The 21815-nt window shown below is 35.6% G+C and overlaps 1 protein-coding gene across 5 annotated transcripts in view; it reads left to right on the top strand.

Annotated features, from left to right (window-relative positions):
- The window catches only part of TUSC3 (tumor suppressor candidate 3), a 183452-nt gene that overhangs the window by 51689 nt on the left and 109948 nt on the right, over positions 1–21815 (top strand). For all 5 annotated transcript variants that reach the window (XM_060085678.1, XM_060085676.1, XM_060085681.1 and 2 more), the window contains exon 2: positions 11838–12007. In XM_060085678.1, the coding sequence (XP_059941661.1) occupies positions 11838–12007 (170 nt within the window). The remainder of the gene's footprint in view (positions 1–11837; positions 12008–21815) is intronic.

The following is a 21815-nucleotide window of genomic DNA, read 5'->3' as shown; positions in this document are numbered from 1 at the left end:
ATAGTGATTATAAGTAAACATTGTAATAAAAAAAGAAGTGCTACAGAGACAGATTAGTTGAAAGGGGATTAACTTCTTTCATTTGCTTCGGGTACATATAGCTTATTCCTGTACATAATTGTACTATTGATATTTTGTGACTAATGCAAGTATTTGTTTGCTTTCTGCTTTTCTATTTAGATTGTAAAAGTAAGCCTTTAAATAGCAGTTGATGTTTATGGTAGCAGAATGGAAACTCAGTTAATGTGGTTAGGACTGTGTTACTCTGCAATAACTTAATAGCCCTGAATTTGTCCATTTCTGGCATGTTTATCACCAGAAAAGCTCAAAATTTTATCTTACTAGACCCAGGAAAATGGTTTTATTTGTTGGGCTTATATTGGTTTCTTGTATCTCTTCTCTCTAATGGTTCACTAAATTAGATCTGAAATATCTGGGATTGCTTTCTTCACTTTCTTAGTAAAGAGATACATAAAATCCTGGTTATTGAAGAAGAACTTTTGATAAATACTCCAGGTCATTTTCACTGAAATGAACTAAGGTGTTCGTCAATAAGGATGAATGTAGTGGTAACTGCACAAGTTAGAATATAATGAAACGTCTTCATTTTCTCAAATACTAACCTGACCAAAAAGTAAGGATTAGATTGAAGTGAAGTGAACACAGCTTCCAAGAGCATGGACTCAGTCCATAGGTAGGAAGGTTAGTAAGGAACTGCAAAGATGCACAGGGTAACCGAGGCAGTCCCTGGCTATGTTGCACATTTCTTCCTAGAGAAATCAGAATTTCTTGTCTTTTAACTATTCCTTTTTGGATATCTCTTTCACTGTCTCTTTCCAATTGGCAATAATTGTTGTTTTATTGTTTACAAAGTAATACAGGTAAACATTTCAAATAACATAGAAACTAATAAAGTAGAATAAATACACCCCTGTAATCTTCACCTCTAGAAATAAACCATTATCAATTCACTGTATATCCTTTAAGATATTTAGCATGTATGTAAAATAAGTTAATGAGTGAATAGCACACATTTATTTTTAAAATATGAAATAGTTTTTTACGTAGTGTTGTGATAAGTAACCCTTTTGGATTTACTTAAAGGTAAGTTGTGACTATCCCTTTAGTAAGTTTGTCTCATCTTGTTAATGACTATAATATGTTCCATTTCATACTATATTATGATCTAACCAATCTCCTTTTTATGGGCACACATATTATTTCCAAATATTTGCGATTATAAACAGTGCTGCAGTGAGTATCCTTTTGAATAAACATGTGTGCCTTGTCTGATTCTTTCTTTAAGATAAATCCCTAGAAATGGTATTGCAGTACTGAACAGTACATACATTAAAATTTTGTATATATTATTAGTGTGACCATGAAAGATTGTACCAATGTATATCCATATTGTTTACCTTAATATTTTACAGTGGTGTTTTTAATATAACATTATATTCATATGTGAAGTGGAAACAAAATGTTTTTATAGTATTTTTACCAAATGAATATTACCACTAAACATATGGGACCTTATGTACATACCACTTCCAAGTTTTAATGATCAGCTTTCATCTTGGGTTGCTGTCTCTGATCATAATAGCAAATGATTTTAAAAGAGTCATTCTCCTGCCACAAGGAGATGGGGAAAGAGTGTCTGGACCAACGACTATGTTAGCCATGAGAGAGCTATGTTAATTCTGTTTCTGCATTTCCAGTAAATTGTTCCATTACTTAAGTTATACAAGTATTTATCTGTGAGACAGGCACCAGGCTGGGCACGGGGGACACGATGAATGAGACACAGTTCTGGGCTTTAAGTTCTGGGCTTTATTTTAATAATTTAGTGGTAGAAACTGATAAGCAGCTGATAATAGGCAACTATTTAAAAAACTAGCATTGTGGTTATAAAATGACATTTGTAAAATAATACCCTGTAACAAAAGGCAAAATAGAAATGTTCACAGATGAGAGCAAAAACATTTCACAAAACAATTTAACCACCTAAAAACAACTGTCATTAATGTTGGATGAATTTCATTTTCCTCCAACATTATGAGTATTTTTAAACCTTTATAAAAGTTGAAAGAATTTTACAGTGAATACTCAAAAATACTCACCACCCAGATTTTACAATCAGCATTTTACTGTGCTTGCTTTATCATGTGTCCAATCCTATCATTTATCGTCCACCTTTTTAAAGTTGCAGAAATAAGTATCCTTCTTTCCTTCTACATGCATAGATTAACTACTATTTTAAATAGTACTGTGTTTTAATTAAAGTCTATATTGATTAACTATGTGCTATAGAAGATGTAGAAACTTTGTACTCTTACATTCCTTCCCAAATACCTTTCCTGTCTCCAAATATTTGATTAATTACTTTGTTTAATTTTGGAACGTAATGCAAGTGTTATAAACCTTGAGCGACCATATAGCTTACCCAGACAAGGATATTTGTGAGAGAGAAAGGAGGTACTATTCATGATTACGCAGGGACAGCGAGTACAGTTTGGGTCCTCCTAGGCAAATGAAGATGATCAGACTGTCTATAATAATAGTTGCTGGAGTTGTTTATTATTCTTAGTTTTATACTTAAGTGTATTTGTATTTAATAAATTAAACACTATAGTCAACATTTAGTCTTTTACCATAGTTTATTTCCTGAATTCTTCATTTTGAGTCAACTCTGGTTGGATTTTATCCATAGCTTCTCTTTTCCTGAGTTCTTTACTTTGATGTATCTCTTGGTTGGATTTTATCCTCAAGTAGTGCCCCCACCTCTGTGACTTGGTCTAATTTGTACTGAATTCATTAATTTTTTACTTGCTTTGTTACCTTACATAATTTTTATACTTTTAATAAATAATATATTTCAATATGCTATTGTTCTTTTATTATCCCTATAATAACAGGGATAAATGGAACAATAGTAGAGGTATCCCTTATCCGGAAAGGGAGGCACGGTGTGAGGTTAGAATATTGTTTCTAATACTACTCAGTGTTTTCTACGTAAAGCCCCATGCAGTTAGTTTCTTTGGAGGTTTTAATGCCCCCAGTTTTGGGGTCTCTGCTAATAATACAGATTTCGGTTATTAGGTAGCTGTGATAATTTTGATAGTATACGGTTTATATGAAATAACCAAACCAGATCTTTTGTTCTATCCAAAAACTTGGCTTGCAAGTAATTTGGTAGACGAAATTCTACTTAGGTTAATGAAAAAGGTATCGGAAAGCTTTAAAGTACATTAGAAGCTTTGATTTCCTCTTGGCTTGCTTTCTGTTGGATTGTATTTAATTTTTCTTGATTTTAATAATTTTACCATCACAAATTTTACTATCAAAAATTTATATGACTCAAGAATAAACCTGCTGAAAAAATTCATCTCTTCATTTTGCAATTTATGGAATAATGTTTTTATTTTTCCATGTTCTTGTAATAAAACTTTTCTTCAGCTGTAACACATAGTATGTTGCTCTTAATAGTGAAGAGTTGTATACAACCACTTCTAGAAAGTACAGATTATTTTATGATATAATGCATTATTATAATAGGGTATCTGCTATACTTGTTGATGCTGGTAGTGACCATCCTGCCTGGATCCATGCTCTCGAGGCAGTAAGGCCCCATGGCTATATACAGCCTCAAGTTGATTTTCTTCTCTGCTCATACAGCTACTCTTATTCTTTGTATCTGGTACCTGTTTTACAGTGGGATATTTATACAAGAATAAATGTCTGGGCTTCCCTGGTGGCGCAGTGGTTGAGAGTCCGCCTGCCGATGCAGGGGATACGGGTTCGTGCCCCGGTCCGGGAGGATCCCACATGCCGCGGAGCGGCTGGGCCCGTGAGCCATGGCCACTGGGCCTGCGCGTCCGGAGCCTGTGCTCCGCAACAGGAGAGGCCACAACAGTGAGAGGCCCACGTACTGCAAAAAAAAGAAAAAAAAAAAAGAATAAATGTCTAACAGAAGGATATGAAGGAGTTCAGGAAAGAAGGTCTCAGAAACAAATGTAATAGTGGGATAAAAATGGGATGCTCGTTTAGCCCATGTCATGATTGTTCCATATTAAAATGACTTCATATTTTGATCCTTCAAGTGAAAACATCACGGTCCCCATTCTAATGATGGTGTCTCTTGACAGGAGAGTATTGTACTTCAGCAGTTTTACAGTGAAAAAGTCACAAAGACAACCCACGTGAATTTAAGAAAACCTCCTCCCAAACCGAAAAAAACCAAACAACAAAAACCAAACTGTGTTCACTTTATAGTACAAAATAAAACAGAATAACTCCCAATTCTAAAAAAGACAGTTTTTGACTATTTACATGACTTTGATTTATTTATCTGTAGATAGTTAATAGTTATTTAGTTGTAGTTAGTATAAACTTTGCCTTCTATCTTTCCACTTAATGTTATAATAGAATTTTTTCACTAGTTACACACCCCATATATATTATTCTAGTCCCTAATATTTCATTGTTTTAATATGCTCTTTATTTCCTGGCTTTTTTATTTTTATTGATGTTAATCACATAACTATGTTCAGCTTTTTTCCTTTGGAATTATTTTTTAGGTTATGTTAAAGTAGATGTGATTACATCACACTGATAATAACTTATTATTTTGTATCAATGTTTTTGTGTAGGGCCTTACTTTTTGGGGATGAGATGTATTTCCTAGTACACCTGAATTTATATAATTCCATACATTCATTAATCTAGTGTTGTTACTACTACTAGTATCAAATACAAAATATTTCAAAACACCGTGTGATAGTTTCTGTGTGTTTTCTCTAATAAAGTTAAGGTATAATGGCATTTAACATTAGGAATCTTAAAATTTATTACTGCCATGGGATAGTTAAGTTTTTCACGGAACAAAACATTTTGATATTTTTCATTGTAGAATTCATATTCATGTGTTTATGTAAATGCACTACTTTTATTTTTGTGAATTAGGAAATCCTAGAATAATTAAAATTGATATTAGATTCTTGAATTATTAATTTTAAATTTGACCACAGTAATTCTTAAGTTCTTATGGTTATGTCAATTATATATACTATAAATATGCAAGTTCAGGAAACAGTTGCTTCTTGTATAATACTCTTTGCACTTTCAAAGCAGTGAAAAAATAGAGCTAAGAATCTATGATAAACTGAAGTTAGAAATCCTTTTTTTTTTAAGTTACATTTGAATAGGAATAATAAATTACAGATTCTTAGTTTATAGCTTAAAAATTTTACAGATTCCATTCAGCAGATACACGGTGTATGTAGAGGGATCTTCAGGGCCAATCAGGAGCTAGCCATCCTCAGGATGCTCTGAAGGATACAAAATCGTGGAAATGTGGATCTTTTCCTAGGGAAATTTTCTGGGGAGAGTTCAGGTTATTAAAGTCACTACTTAAAAGATTGTCACTGGAAATAGTTTTACTGAGTCTCTAGAAGAAAGTCCACTTAATTGAATATTGTAGCACCATCAATTGAAGTTCTCTCCTTTCTAAAAAAGCATGAACGTTTGGAAAAAATGTTTTCACAGATAACTTTATTTCTACATTTCTCATTCAGCTCTGAATTGACTTAGATACTGTCTTTAACATGTGGGACTTAAAAACTCATGTAACACTCTCCCCCATATAAACTTGTAGCTGCGCTGGTATTGGCCTTAGGTAGCCGGCTGGGTTCCCTTTTCTGTAGTTACACAGCCAGGTTCTCTTTAGGATCTACACTGAGGAAGAATTGGTCTGGGGTTTCCCAGTATTTCTCTCTTTACTTTTAAAGAGCTTGATATTGAATACATCAAGGAACTCTCAGTATGATTTATTTAATGTATTTTTGAATCTCTCACTTTTTCACCTTTGAAGTAATGATAGTTGAGGTTTTCCTGTAGAGTGTAGATTACATTTCCTGCAGAGGTAAGATGATTTGCCGAGTTCTTAACTAACCCTTTGTTTGAATCTTTGCCCTCTCTATGGCATGTGTACTGTATGCATTTTTTATTTTTGATAAAAATGGTGTATTTGTCCTATTTATTGTGTAGTTCATTGAGGTCTTAAGGCTGAGTGCCCTTAAGGCTGTTGGTGATCTTTAGTGAACACTTTGTAATGTATCAATAGATGGGGTGGTATAATCTCTGATATTTTGGTTTCTGGAAGCATTCATTGCCCCTTATATTTTATTCAAATCTGAGAAGAATGGCATGATATTAAGAAAATGAGTAAGGATTTTGGGGATCAAATAATTGTAGAAATTGAAGCTAACTTTTCTCCCAAATGCAAAAATATGCATCTGGCTGCTTCTCTTTGCCTTGTCAGTGGGCTTTGATTGAACCTCTTGGATATTCAAGTTGTGAAAAGTACAGCTCTCTTTTCCTCTCAGAGACTTTCTATAAAATACAGGGAAGGACAGAAGGGTCACGAAGTTTCTGTGTGTCACTAAGAGATACCTTCAACATGTACTTCTTATTCTCATTCCAAATTTATGTCCTGTGAATTATTGTAAGCAAGTTAGCGTGGCTATTTTTTCCTTCCATTTTTATTGAGATATAATTGACACATAGCACTCTATAAGTTTAAGGTGCACAGCATGATGATTTGACTTATGTGCATCATGAAATGATGATCACAGTAAGTGTAGTGAACATCCATCATCACGTATAGATACAAGATAAAAGAAAAAAAAGTTTTTTCCTTGTGATGACAACTCTTAGGATTTGCTCTTTTAATAATTTACATATAGAACATACAGCAGTGTTAATTATATTATCATGTTGTACATTATATCCTAATACTCATCTTTTTCTTTTTTTATTTCCCTGTGCTATACAGCAGGTTTTCATTAGTTATCTATATTATACATAGTAGTGTATATGGCACCTGAACAAATACTATGTAGGTGTAAATACTACGTAGGTGGCTAGAACAGATACATGAATAGCTATCCCTCTGGCAGATGTTTTTTAAGACAAGAGACCACATACATATCTTTGTTTTGGTGCATCTGGTCATCATTAAAATTTACCTAGGGATAAAATGCTGGAAAAAAATATGAGTATAAAAGTATTAGTGAGATTTTTTTTTCCTGTTTAAGCTTCACTTTGGAATGATCAATTTCATTACATGTTGTTTAGTGAAATGTACCATTTCTTTGTATTTTTGTTATGAATTGGTTAAAAAAACATGAATTGAGAAAAAATGGAGTAATGTCATATGTTGGGGACTGGCATATGTCGATTATGCCAGTTTGTTTATTAATAGTGAATTGCCTTACAATTCAGTTTTTATAAAAACATTACGATAGGGCCTCCCTGGTGGCGCAAGTGGTTGAGAGTCCGCCTGCCGATGCAGGGGATGCGGGTTCGTGCCCCGGTCCGGGAAGATCCCACATGCCGCGGAGCGGCTGGGCCCGTGAGCCATGGCCGCTGGGCCTGCGCGTCCGGAGCCTGTGCTCCGCAGCGGGAGAGGCCACAACAGTGAGAGGCCCGCATACCGCAAAAAGAAAAAAAAAAAATTACGATAAAAATAGAGGGCTGGGCACCTATAGTTAGTGTGACTGAGTATCTTACCTTCATTAATATGTGGGACCTGCTGGCCCATGATTTTTACAAGGTAACAGGTAAGGACAGGGTTTCTTCCTTGAAGATTCTAAGTTTTAGATTTGTTTTTCCTTTTAGAAATGGTAGATATATGGCATCTGTGTCTCTATTTCCCAGCCTTGTGCCAGCAGCAGACAAAACTCAACTGCTCACACCCTCTTTACTGATAGTATTAGTGTGGATTTCAAAACTGTGCTTTGTACTGAATTTAAATTAGCTGCTACCAGTCAGTTAGTATTCACAGAAACAAGATCTTGTGTGCCATCCTTTCCTGAGTTGGCACTAAGCCATTTATTTAACAGCAAAGCCACAACCATAACACATCAATATAAGCCAAGTATATTTTTTAATGCTAGAGCTTATTTGCTGTAAAGCCTTGAGAGTAGAATCTGTTGTACTTTCATTTTCCATAAACTTAGCATAGTGCTGGTCGTGTATTTAGTAATCCACAATGGATGTTTAGAAATTTAGCACAATGTTTGCTATGTACTAAGTACTCAGAAAACATTTGGTAACTCTTGAGGTTGAAGTACTAATAAGATTAAAAAAAACATTCCCTCTGTAGTTATTCTTTTAGCAACCTGATTGAGGTGGCTGATAGAAATTAACCCGAGGAGAAGGGAACAGAATTTGAGTGCCTGTACTTTTCCAGTTGCTGTTATAGTTTTCCATACATTAACTCATTTAATTTTACCAATTTGTGAGATATTATTTCAATTTTATAGATGAAGATGAGATTCAGAGAAATAATTTGGTCAAGTCACACTGCATGTAAATACAGAATCATCATTTAAACTTGAGCCATTAAATTCTTTTGAAAATGAACATATGGTGCCTTTTCAATTTTTAAAGGTTGCACTATGTTCCATATTACGGATGTTTCCATGCTCCCTTCACTACACAGAATTCCCTTGGGCATGATTTTCTTTCAGGTTTTATTCTCCAGTGGGAAGAGAGATTCATGAGCATCACTCTCTTCAAGAGACCAAAAGGGACACACAAACAGAGAAGGTGGTGAAGTCTTAAAAGTAGTCCCGGATAAGGGTAACTGTAGCATGAAGAAAAATTCCCAACAAAGAGGGGATACATATGGCCCTGAAAAGGGAAATACTTGGAAGGATCAGATGCACCCAACCTTCTCCTTAAAGAAAATCACATGCCTGTCACAGAGAAATGCAACATAGAATAAACCCTATTTGTGGACTGTAGCTCAACCTGTGATTCTTTCTTAGTAGATTTTAAAAGCATGAATTCACATTAATCAGATTCTGTTCCTTACTGAATATTTCTACTCCATCACCTTGTAACATTTTCCTTTGAGAATTAGCTTAGCCTTCTTTACAACAAACGCTCTTGAAAGTTTGAATCAACCATGATGCCCTAAAAACCTACCTCCCTAGACCATTTATTTCTTTTTCTCTGCAAAGGTGACTAGTTCAGGATGTGACGAGGTTTCTCTTTCCTTATGTAGTAGTGTTGTCCCTTCTTCACTATGTAGACTCTTACTTAATTTTTTTTTTTTTTTTTTGGCTGTGCTGCATGGCTTATGGGATCTTAATTTCCTAACCAGGGATTGAACCCTGGCCCTTGGCAGTGAGAGTGGAGTCCTAACCACTGGACCACCAGGGAATTCCCTTAACATTTTTATTTTGAATGCAATGTGTTCATTTGAATATTAGGCTATTGGTTGCAAGAGTTTTTCTGTAACCTCTAAAACCTGTAAGATTCTGCAGTGTGTATAGAGGTTTAGAGTATGTACTTTGGAATAAGACTGGGAATCTCCAGTTCTACCATTTAGTAGCTTTATAATCTCGGACAGGTTACTTAATGTCTTGGTGCCTCTGTTTCCTTGTCTCTAAACTTGAAATGTCAATGAGACCCCCATCATAGAATTGTTATGAGGATTGATGAATTCATTATATAAGAAAAGCATTTCGTACAGTGCCTAGCACATAGTAAGCACACAATAAGTGCTAGCTATTGTTGTTATTACTACAGATCTTTAAGGTGCATGACTGCTATGTTTTACAATACCTTTCCCTTTTTATTTTTTTGTTTCTAAACCTGATTTGTTAATATAGTTGAGTATCTTCAGAAATTGTTGCTGTTTATGTTTTTTTTCACATGGAAAGACATGTATTTGGTTTACTAAGACTATTTTCTCCACATACAGAAATTATTGACTTACCACCTTTTTAAAATTAGAATGTTTCTTTAAAAAAAAAAAAAACAACAACAAAAACCCAAACTAATAAACCTCTGTACCACTTACCATGGTAAGGTGTTTTATCTCAAACAATAGGTCAGCAGTACCTTTTCCTCTAATAATGGGGGATTTGAGGCTTGTCAGATGAGTAAAAGTGAGAGCTCACTAGAGATGTCAGTTGCTGGTTTAAGGTAACTGGTGTACTTTTTAAAGTCTGTTGCAAGTAAAACCACTTCAGGGTAGGGCAGTGGTGAGAGCTACCGTTCTTTAGACTTCAGCTTCAACCTCTGTGGATTAAGCTTATTACCTCTGTGCTGCTATGGTTGCTATGTGAGTTTAATAAGATAGCATATGTGATGTCCATAACATGGCGCTTAGCATGTCTAAAGCACTTAATATTCTGAGACTGTAACTAGAGAAAGATAGACTTTTATTTGAAAATATCTCATTATTTTTTGTCATCTAATATTTAATCTGAATATAATGTTCTTCACAAGTTCTCCGGCAATAGCCAGAATTAAAACTGTGGTTCTCATGTGTTTTGATGTATATTCAGAATATGTAGGAAATTTGACAGGAAAAGAATTGTAGACTACATATAGGATTATAGTGGTAAAATCACCCTTTGTTATCTAACAATAGTGAAGACAATACTTCTACCAATACTGCCTTGTATTTTATAGTACTTCATAATTTACAAAGGTTTTTATCTGTCATCTCTCAGTAAATCATCTAGGTATGTATTGGAAGGTCAGAGGTTAATAGATGAGTCCCTAGGTTCTGAGAGGTGAAGTGTCTTGTCCAAGCTTTCGTGTGTAGTGACCAGGACGCAGCCCTTTTTCTTTTCGTGCAGGACTCTTAGACTGTGCCTGGTGTGCTCAGGTGTCATACGTCTCATCAATTAAGATTTCGTCTGTGCCTAGGTCCTTAGTCCTTCTTAAATGGCACAGTCGAAGCCCTTCTCTTCCGACCACTCATTCTTTCTTGATTTTCCAAGGCTAACAAATTTCTTATAGGAATACTACCCTGTAGAGATTTTTACTTCTCAGACTTTTTCAGGTAAAATGGACAATCTAAAGATTAAGAGCGTTCTGTACGGAGGCTAGAGTGTTACTTTCACTGTCACCCCGCCCTGGAAGAGAGTCTTCTTAGCCCCCAGCTCCACGGTACCGTCTCGCCTCACTACGCCTCCCAGCATCCCAGTGCCTGCTGCAGTAAGCCACTATCGTGACTTTTTAGCACAGTAGATTTTTTCCTGTTTTTGATCTTACTATAAGTAGAATCACGCAGGGCTCTTTTGTGCATACGTGTCTTTCACTCAGTTTTGTCTTCGTGAGATCCCTCCAAGCTGTTTGCATGTTGATGCTTGGAGGGGAATTGAGAGTCGGGTTGAGGCTCCCCATTCCGCCTTGCTAGCGAGGGAGGTGGTGGAAGCGCAGTGTTTCGTCTGTGGTGTTTGGCTAGACCACAGCAGTTAGTTTTTGTCTTACTAGGTCGCCCTCTTTTGTCCTTTGGGTAAAGAGAGCAGGCTTTTCTTGGGTTTTTTTTTGTTTGTTTGTGTCCATTGGTGTTCTTGGATTGCCAATGTCTCTGGCCACCAGTCTGGGATGGGTAAGGCTGAAACAAAACTCAGGGCACCCACCACCACGGCGCTCTGCATTTTGGGGTCGCCAGCCAGCCTTCCTCCTCCTTCCCACTTTTCAGAGCCTTCTTATGCTTGTCTTTCATATGACCAGAGTTTTTAGCTGTATTTAGTGGGGGATTAGGGAAAAGCATATCTATTCCATCTTTCTGGAAGTGAAAGTCTATTTTACTTTTGATATCTATTTTTATAAACTTTTACAATTGTTAGGAAAAATAGATGAAATGTTTTATGCATATATGGTCAGTTAACAATGACTGTGTTCACCAAAACAAGTTTTAGCAGAAATGAATTTTAGGTAAAATATAATCCCACGTAATTCTTTTTACTTGAAGTACAAACTGAAGAATTTTAACCCTGTGTAAATTTAAATTCCTATGTTTATTGCAGAATCTTTTAGCTGAGAAAGTAGAACAGCTGATGGAATGGAGCTCCAGGCGCTCAATCTTCCGAATGAATGGTGACAAATTCCGAAAATTTATAAAGACACCACCTCGAAACTATTCTATGATTGTTATGTTCACTGCTCTTCAACCTCAGCGGCAGTGTTCTGTGTGCAGGTAATGTATGTATTTAAAAAATTAAAAACTATTATTGTATGATTATATGTTTGTTAGAGTTAAGATAAAAGTATATAATAGAATTAAACATTTGTTCGATATTGTAGTCAACTATAAGTGCATTTAAATGTAAGCTCAAAGTCGTTTTCTAGGAAATGACTTTGATAGGCTAATATTTTTATATTATATAAAATACTTACTTAACCAATCCACATGTAATCATAAAACAGATTTTTTTATCTTTATGTCCTGTATAAAGGTACATATGTTATAGAATTTGGTTCAAATATTGCCTTGTAGGTCACCTACATATATCTTAGGGGCAATGAAGTAGCCCCCTTAAACATACTCTGATTAAATAGTTTAATCAAGAGGCCATACTCAAGGAAGTCTGTTTACTTTTCAGTACCTCTAATAATGAGACATTTCTTCCTATGATATAGAAATTTCTTCCTATGATATGATTTGAAGTGAATGAAATATTTTTCAGTGGGAACATACCAAAGAAAGTTTTGGACAAGTATAAATATAATATATATACAACAGTGCTTATTTTAAATTAAACTTTTAAAGTTTGAGATAATTGTAGTTTCACATGCAATTCTAGGAAATAATACAGAGAAATCCTATATACCTTTTACTCAGTGACACCCCCACCAATGCTAACACCTTGTAAAACTGTAGCACAGTTTCACAAACAGGATATTGGTATTTTAATACAGAACAGTTCCATCATAGTAAGAATCCCTCCTGTTGCCCTTTATAGCCACGCCCACCCCATCTCCCCACCTCCTGAATTTATTCTCTATTTCTGTAATTTCATCATTTAGAGACTGTTATGTAAGTGGAATCATATAGTATATGACCTTTTGGATTTGGCTTTTTTTACTTATCATAACTCCTTCAAAATCCATCCAAGTTGTTGTATTTGTCAGTACTTCATTCTTTTCATTACTGAGTAATATCCTATGGTATGGATGTACTGCAGTTTGTCTAACCATACATCTGTTAAAAGACACCTGGATTCTTTCCAGTTTTTGGCTATTACAAGTACAGCTGTTATGAACATTCTTGTACAGGCTTTGTGTGAACTTAAGTTTTCATTTCTCTGAGATAAATGGCCAGAGTCTGATGGCTTAATTGCAATGGTAGTTGCATGTTTAGCTTTATCAGAAACTGCTAAAATGTTTTCTGGAGTGGCTGTATCATTTTACAGTCCCACCAGTGGTGTGTGAAGGACCTAGTTTTTCCATATCCTCACCAGCATCAGTGTTGTCATTGTTTTATTTTAGCCATTCCACGGGTATATAGTTTTAATTGCGGTTTTATTTTGCATTTCCCTAGTGTAATGGTGTTGAACATCTTTTCGTTTGCTTTTTGGTCATCTGTGACCATTCACCTCTTTAGTGAAATATCTTTCATATCTTTTGCCTATTTCTTTTTTTTTTTTTTTTTTTTTTTGCGGTACGCAGGCCTCTCACTGTTGTGGCCCCTCCCGTTGCGGAGCACAGGCTCCGGACGCGCAGGCCCAGCGGCCATGGCTCACGGGCCCAGCCGCTCCATGGCACGTGGGATCCTCCCGGACCGGGGCACGAACCCGCGTCCCCCACATTGGCAGGCGGACTCTCAACCACTGTGCCACCAGGGAAGCCCTTTTGCCTATTTCTAATTGAATTTTTTTTTACTGAATTTTCAGAGTTCTTTATATATTGTAGATACTAGTCCTTTGTCAGATATGTGGTTTTTAAATATTTTCTCCTAGTCTATGGTTTGTGTTTTTATTCTTATAACAAGGTCTTTTGCAGATTTTAATTTAGTGAGTTCAGTTTCCCCTTTTACAGATCTTACTTTTGTTGTCAAATTGAACTCTTTGCCTAGCCCTAGATCACAAAGTTCTATTTTTTTCTCTTCTGTTTTTTTTTTTTTTTTTTTTTTTTTCGGTATGTGGGCCTCTCACTGTTGTGGCCTCTCCCGTTGCGGAGCACAGGCTCTGGACGCGCAGGCTCAGCGGCCGTGGCTCATGGTCCCAGCCGCTCTGCAGCATGTGGGATCTTCCCGGACCGGGGCATGAACCCGTGTCCCCTGCATCGGCAGGCGGACTCTCAACCACTGCGCCACCAGGGAAGCCCTTCTCTTCTATGTTTTTCTGAAAGTTTTATAGTTTTATGTTTTACTGTTGATCTGATCTTTGGGAGAAAGGATTCAGTCTTCCATCACTAAGTATGATACTAGGTGTAAGAGTTTTGTAGATGTTCTCTATCAGGTTGAGGAACTAGTTTACTGAGAGCTTTTGTCATGAATGGGTGTTGGATTTTGTCAGATTTTGGGGAGTCAATTGATAGTCTTTTTCTTCTTTAGGTTGTTGATATGGTAGATTGCATTGATGGATTTTCAATCACTGAATCAGCTTTGCATTTTGGAATAAATCCCACTTGATTGTATTATATTCTTTTTATGTATTGCTGAATTCTACTTGCTAATATTTTGTTGAAGTATTTTATATCTAAGTTCATATCAGATATTGATCTATATTTTTCATTATTCGTACTGTTTTTGTCCAATTTTGGTATCACGCTGATACCTCATAAAATGTATTGGGAAATGTTCCCTCCTTATTTATTTTCTGGAAGTGATTTGTGAAATTACACAGTTTTAGAAATTATGTTAATTCTTCTTTAAATGTTTGATATAATTCTCCAGTGAAATCTTCTTGACCTGGAGATTTTAAATTACATATTCCATTTCCTCAATTGTTAAGGACAATTCAGGTTTTCTGTTTCTTCTTGGCTGAACACTTTCTCTTTTCAAGAACAAACACTTGTAGCTCCACATTCAGACTCTTCACATTGTATAATCATCTGTAGAGTTTAGATTTCTAAACCATTTTGAACTTTAGTGGAAACCAAAATTATTAGTAACATGGGCCAATGAAAAAAATAAACCAATTTCTCTCAGACTAGCTTGCAGAAACGTAATTTCAGTATTCTGAAATTTTCATGAAAGGTTTTATCACAATCTAATAATGAGTATATGTTGGGACATAGCTCAAAGTGGGTAGAAAAGATAAAAAGCAAAATATTTTGAAAAACACCATTTCAGATGATTATGAGTTCCCCTCCTATCAATTTGAGGACCAGTACTTAAGTGGACATTAACATTTGTCTGAATTAGGTTAGCATTGTGTTTATCTAAGGGGTGCTGAAAAGCCCTCCTGAGGCAAAAATACCATGTTAGTTGGCATTTGGTGTAACAGTTCAGATTCCACAAAAATATAAACTGTCCTCTGGCATCCTACAATACCTTATATATTTTAGGGAGATCATTTCTTTGCTTCTAAAAGTTGAATATATTGATTTCCTGTATTCACCACTGTTATGAAGAAATCTATTTAATTGACTATTATATTTTTTGCAACTGTAACCTAGAAAGACTTTATTATCCAAGTATTTATTTTACAGTTACATATAATTGTATATGTTTTGATAACATAAACCACAGCATACTGTTAAATGGTATATCCTTTAAGTAATAGTTTAGTTAATGCATTATGTTGTTAAATGGTTAAATATGGACCCTCAATTTTTTTTTTTTTTTTTTTTTTTGCGGTATGCGGGCCTCTCACTGTTGTGGCCTCCCCCGTCGCGGAGCACAGGCTCCGGACGCGCAGGCTCCGGACGCGCAGGCTCAGCGGCCATGGCTCACGGGCCCAGCCGCTCCGCGGCATATGGGATCCTCCCAGACCGGGGCACGAACCCGTATCCCCTGCATCGGCAGGCGGACTCTCAACCACTTGCGCCACCAGGGAGGCCCTGGACCCTCAATTTTTTAATGATGCTTAGCTCAAAATAACCTTTATTTACTTGTTTATTACAGCCTCTTTTGTAATAAGCTTTTAAATTTTAGAGTAGTTTTAGATTTACAAGAGAAAAAGATTGAAGTTATTAGAAAAAGTTAATTCATGGATCAAGATGATGGTGAAGTTGTTAGAGGAGAAAGGAAGGGCCCATGAAGGTTTAGAGGCAAATAAAAAGTGTAGAGCAGATATGTGCTTCCCGTACCTAGACATTCTAGTTTAATTGGTTTTCTTTGGGGGGGTCAACACATTGACATTTTTAAAAACATGCTCTAGGTAATTCTAGTGTGCAGCCAGTATAGAGACAGGGAAGCTAAGAAGCAGGTTCATGATTCACAGCTTTTTAAAATTTAATTTCGTTGAGGAACAATGGGCATGGATGAAGCCTTATTAGTTAATTGGATGGATGACCATATAGCATTGACAAGGATCCTTTATGAAACTAGAATACTCAGATTTTTAGTGAAGAATCTCTAGAATGAAATGATTTCTTCCCCAATACTCAGCAATTTAGGAGCAAGAACACCCTCCATAGGGATTAACCTGTTTGCTTTATTCTACGAAGTGGATTAATCGGCACATATTCTGAGAATGCTAGTGAGAGTATATCTGAAATGTATAATTGTGGGTTAAAGGTTGGGGGTCAAAGAAGCCAGGGGACAGCTGATAAACTAGGTGTGATACAATTAAGCTAGATTTTCACAAGAGTGAAGGAGAGGTTTTGTGTGAAAGGAGGATGGGGTTGAAAATTAGTAAGTTGTAAAGGGTTGATTAAATAAATGAGTAAATTGCTGAAGTATAATGTAGACGATTGTGGATATAATAGAGACGCTTTAGGAATGATAAGGCTGGGGTCACATCTAGATTATAAACATGTATGTCGAAATAACTCAGGATTTTAATGGAACTGGAGAGGAAAAATATTAAGTGAGCTGAAAGAGGGATGTCTTGGAGTTTATTGGATGAGGCCAATAGATTTACATTATAGAGTAATATAAATTTAAAAGGAGGATCTGTTAAATAATTGTGGCCGAAAAGTGGTCTGAGATCTACTGTCATTGAGCCAAGGAGAGTACCGAATGTGACCCTTATGAGCAGAGTGAATGAAAGAGATCTCAAGGGGACAGCCAAGATGGAAAGGTAAAGAGGAGTTTCAAGAAAAAATTTCAAGAAAAAGTATTCAAATTATATTCTGTATTATAAATTAAGTGCCTCAAAGGGAGCTGTAGATTCATTGAGAAAGGCACTCTATCATCAGCAGTCATTTTTGTTTAAAAACTTGAATTCTCCTGGGTCCTTCTGTGTCAGTGTAATTTGGGACCATTTCTATAGTACTGCTATAATTTTTTTATAATTCTGTAGAGTCACTGAAATGTTAATAGCTATAAGTTTAAAAGATTAGTGTTTTCCTTTGTGAGACTTTTTCTGCTTTTTTCTTTTCTTTAAGAAAAAGTGAAACTTTCTTCTAGAGCTGACACACTTAAAGATTCTCCAGTTGCTTTTCTTTGCTGAATGGCTGATGAATGAGCTATTGGCTTCCTTGTAAGCCCTCTTAGCAAATCATTCTGCTCTTCTTTCACAAAGTCAGTTTATTCACAAATCTCAGAATTCAATTCTCACCTTCCTCAGTGCACACATCAAACTCCTTGGCCAAAAAAAGTTGTTAAATTAAGACTACTCAATACAGTTCGCACCTCCCCTAAGTGTTAACTCCAAACTTCCTTTATCTAATTGTACTATAAGGAATATTCCCCATAATTGCTAAATCTTTTAGATGTATTCTACCACAAACTTACTCATCTCTTCCAGAATTCGCTAAAAATTCTAAGAACAAAATAACCTCTTCCAAGGTTATTACTATCATTCAATAGATGTAAGAAAAAAACATCCAGATGAAGGAAAATCAAAAAGTACATGTAGAATCAAGCAGGGTGCACATACAATCAAAGGCTGGTAATGTATTGGAAGTTAATACATTGTTGGACTTCAAATAAATGAAAAAATGATTAGTAATTACAAAGGTATTTTAAAGAGGAGGGAGAATAAATTATTACATTGATATATTAGATATTCACTGGCTAACATCTTTTCTTCTCCAACTAAATAAGATGATTGTTTATGATGTGTAGACTATTCGGGCAGTCCTGTGTTAGGTCATGTATATATATGATATCTCATGTCATTCTCACTACACTAGAAGGTGGGGCTGAAAAAAGTCCATGGTTTAGATGACAGCATCAAAGCTGAGAGGTTATATCATTCACCCAAAGTCACAGAGCTAATACCTGTCAGGGTGGGGACTTGTGACTGCAGAGCTAGTAAGGTTAATGCTTTCCCTGAAGTGTACGTATTCATTATTGCTTCTACCCTGTGAACTGTAATTTGCATTTTGCATTCCCAACTACGATTATTAATCTTTTAGTGCAGGGATCCATCAGCCAGCATTCCTTAAACTCATTAGATCATGAAAAGCTTTCATTCAGATTAGTATTTCATAGCAAGGGCTGCTGAGTTGGAGATAGCTGGCCAAGACCATGTGGAAGAGCTCATCAGCCTTTTGTTTCATGACAGTGAAGACATATCTCTTAGGAGATTCAATTCTAAAGTGAGCACATAATGTGAGAATCGTTTATAGATAAAATTACCCTGTCCATCTCTTAATGCACTGGTAAGTGCTTTCTAAATGGTTTTGGGATTACAACCCTTCTCATTTCCTTTAGTCCTTGGATAATATTTCTCTATGGCCTTAATTCTTAAGTTTTTCTAATATGTCTGGCTACCTGGACAAAGTATTTCACTTCTTTGTCAAAGACTGGCAAACTCTCATGCCATTCCCACATTCTTTGCCTGGCTTGGCTAATACGTGAGGACTGTTTCAGACTTGACTGAATCCATGACCAGTTTAATATAAATGATGTTTTAGGGTTATTGCTGAACGCTGTCTAGTTTAATTATTTTTTTAGGTCGAAGGGGTGTGATTTAAGTTCACTGTTTTAAATTTCCTCCTAGGTGTGTCTTCCTCAGATTGGATAATCCCAACTCTTTTACAATGAATAAATGGATGTTTTCAGTGAACTTTCATTATCTGTGTGACACTGTAGCATTCTCTGAGCTCTATTTTCTATAGTATTTGTATATAAAGTCCAGATTTAGTCACCCATCTTATAATTTCAAACCTACAGAAAATTGAAACAGTAGTACAAAGACACCAGTCTACACTTTGCCAAGATTTCACTAATTATAACATGTTGCCACATTTGATTTTGCTCATTGCCTTAAAGAAAGACACATAAGAGTTGTGAGTTTACATTTTATTCAGGGTCTTACTGGGGACTGTATATAGCCTGGGAGACAGCCACTCAGTCCTGAGGAAACTGCTCTGAAGAGGTAGGGGAGGGGCCAGTTTATAAATTTTTTTGGTTTGGAAATAACATGCAGTCTTGTTAAAAGCAATGACACACATCTTGGTAAAAGATCACTGATAATTCCAAAGAACAGGTGTATGTTAATGATTTAGTGCTTTGCTATGTCTGGGAAGATGCAAGAATCTCGGGTTATTGAAATTCTTCCTGAGATATGTGTCTAACTATCTAAGGGCCTGTTTATCCAAAGCACAGGGCTCCTCACCTGTTTTTCATCCTGAACTCCTCTTGGTACACTGTCTGTGGGCGACCGCAATGGTTGCGACTTAACCCCTGTGGAAGTGGGTGATGAGAGATGCTCTTTGTTCTTCTTTGTTCACATTCTTTTAAGTATAAGTAAAAAATGAGTCACATACCAGCAAATGTACTTTTAACTTGTAGACATCATGAAATATCACTGCTAAATACTTCAGTTTGCATATTTTAATAAGACATCCTTACCTAATCAGAATACCATTATTACTTTTAAGTGAAATGGCATTAATTCAATGACATAATCTGCTTTTTTTAAAAGTACTATAGCAGTTATTTGTATACTTCTTATTGCATCCTATCAGGAGGCACATAATGTTAGTTCTTTCAAATACCAGTGATGAGATCGATCACTTGATCAAGGCAGTGATCATCACATCTTTCTGTTGTACAAGTATATCTTTCCCTTGTAGTAAGTGTTTGGGGAAGGTGAATGGGTTAAGAGGGGGGACACTTTGAGATAATGCGACTGTCCTGTTTCTTGGCACTTTTTTACCCAGTGATTGTAACATCCATTGATCATCTCTGCCTGAATTTGATATTACATGGATGGTTGTGAAGGGGTGATTTTTAAACATTCTGTCGTTGCTTTAACATTAATTAGTTGGTATTCTTCTATAAATGAGAGCTTTTCTTTCCTCTATTTGCCCTTCTGAGTATCTCAATGCAAAGATTCTTTTTTTAAATTTACTAATCTGTTGCTGTGATTATTCTTCTTCAGTGTTCAAGTTGCCCTAAATTTGATCAGTGGAAACCAACTCCTGTGTCATTCACATGCCTCTGTTAGTCTTTGCTTTCTGGCTCAACAAAATATTCTAAGCCTACTTTATATACTTCCCCTGTCATGGAAGTGCAGGAAGCATTTTTTTTTACATCTTTATTGGGGTATAATTGCTTTACAATGGTGTGTTAGTTTCTCCTTTATAACAAAGTGAATCAGTTAAACATATACATATGTTCCCATATCTCTTCCCTCTTTCAAGGAGTCCTTCATCTTTTTGGTAGGAAATGATATTTAGAAAGCAAGAACTGGGCAAGTTATACTGTTTGCTGCTGGGATAGTATCATTGCTTGCAGCCTTTTTTAGTAGATAGAGCTAGGATGTGTGTATGTGTATACCTACACACATATACATACATACATACATATATAAATTATGACTTTAACTGGATATCTTCTATTCCAAGCTAACACTGTAGGGTTTTTCCTCTATTTTCCCTATTCCATAGTTTTATCTCCTTTCTCCAAAATGAAAACCTGGATCCCAGCAGTATTGGTATATTTGCTCTCCCTTTCAGTGCATATAAAATAGTTTTAGAATTACAACACCAGTATGATCTCTGAAAACAAATCATGAACTAGACTTCCTAATTTCTGCACAGTCCCTTTCTTCTTTTAGCTATGTGTCAGTTTTCTTAGCATACAACCTGTTAAGCTTTTTTGTATGTTAGTATTACCATTTTTCTTAAGAGAACAAAAATTCTGCTGACTCATAAACTGAGTTGCTACTATGCATGTTATATACAGTTTAATATCTGTTGCGTTCATATACATTTTTGCTGTAATATATGTGTTGGAATCGCATGTTCATGTTAGAATTGTTTTCCAAAGAAAAAAATAGATGCTCAGAAAACATAGGCGTAATGGACACAATATCTGGCAAGTAGTGAATTATACAGAGCCAGTTACAAAGTGGTAGTTAACTGTGGATTCTTCAGCTCTTCAGAGACATTGGGTCTATGTAATATATTTCAGTATATTCAGTAGGGTCCTGAATACTTATAGCACAACCAGAGAGAAATCACTGTTGAAATCCTTGTGCAGGGTGTTGCTTACCAGTTTTTTTCTCTTCAGGGTATCAGAACTGTAAGTAATGGATGGTTCCACTCACACCAGATCTCTCTATATATATCACTATCTATAGAGATTGAATAATTTGAGGTCTTATGAAGATACACTTTGGAATATCCATGCAATATATAGTTATATCTATATATAATTTATCATAAAAATATAAATAAAAGGCATACATAGAGATTTTAATATGAATCTTATAGGAAGTTTGATTAACATTAAAAAGAGAAACAGTTTTATGCCCTTCAAGGGCATAAAAGATAAAAGCTACATTCATCATGGGAGCTATATCAAATATATACAACTATGGATGAGTTAATAATCTTTTTTAGTTTTACATAACCCTTTAGAAAGGATTATAAACTGCTATAGCATTTGGATTGATTTTTTTTCTTGTTTCCATAATAAAAAATTGAGAAGATTTAAT

The sequence above is a fragment of the Mesoplodon densirostris genome, chromosome 20 (genome assembly GCF_025265405.1).
Source record: "Mesoplodon densirostris isolate mMesDen1 chromosome 20, mMesDen1 primary haplotype, whole genome shotgun sequence".
NCBI classification, from domain to species: Eukaryota; Metazoa; Chordata; class Mammalia; order Artiodactyla; family Ziphiidae; genus Mesoplodon; species Mesoplodon densirostris.
The sequence above is the reverse complement of the archived record's forward strand: the minus strand, read 5'-3'. Positions and strand labels throughout refer to the sequence as shown.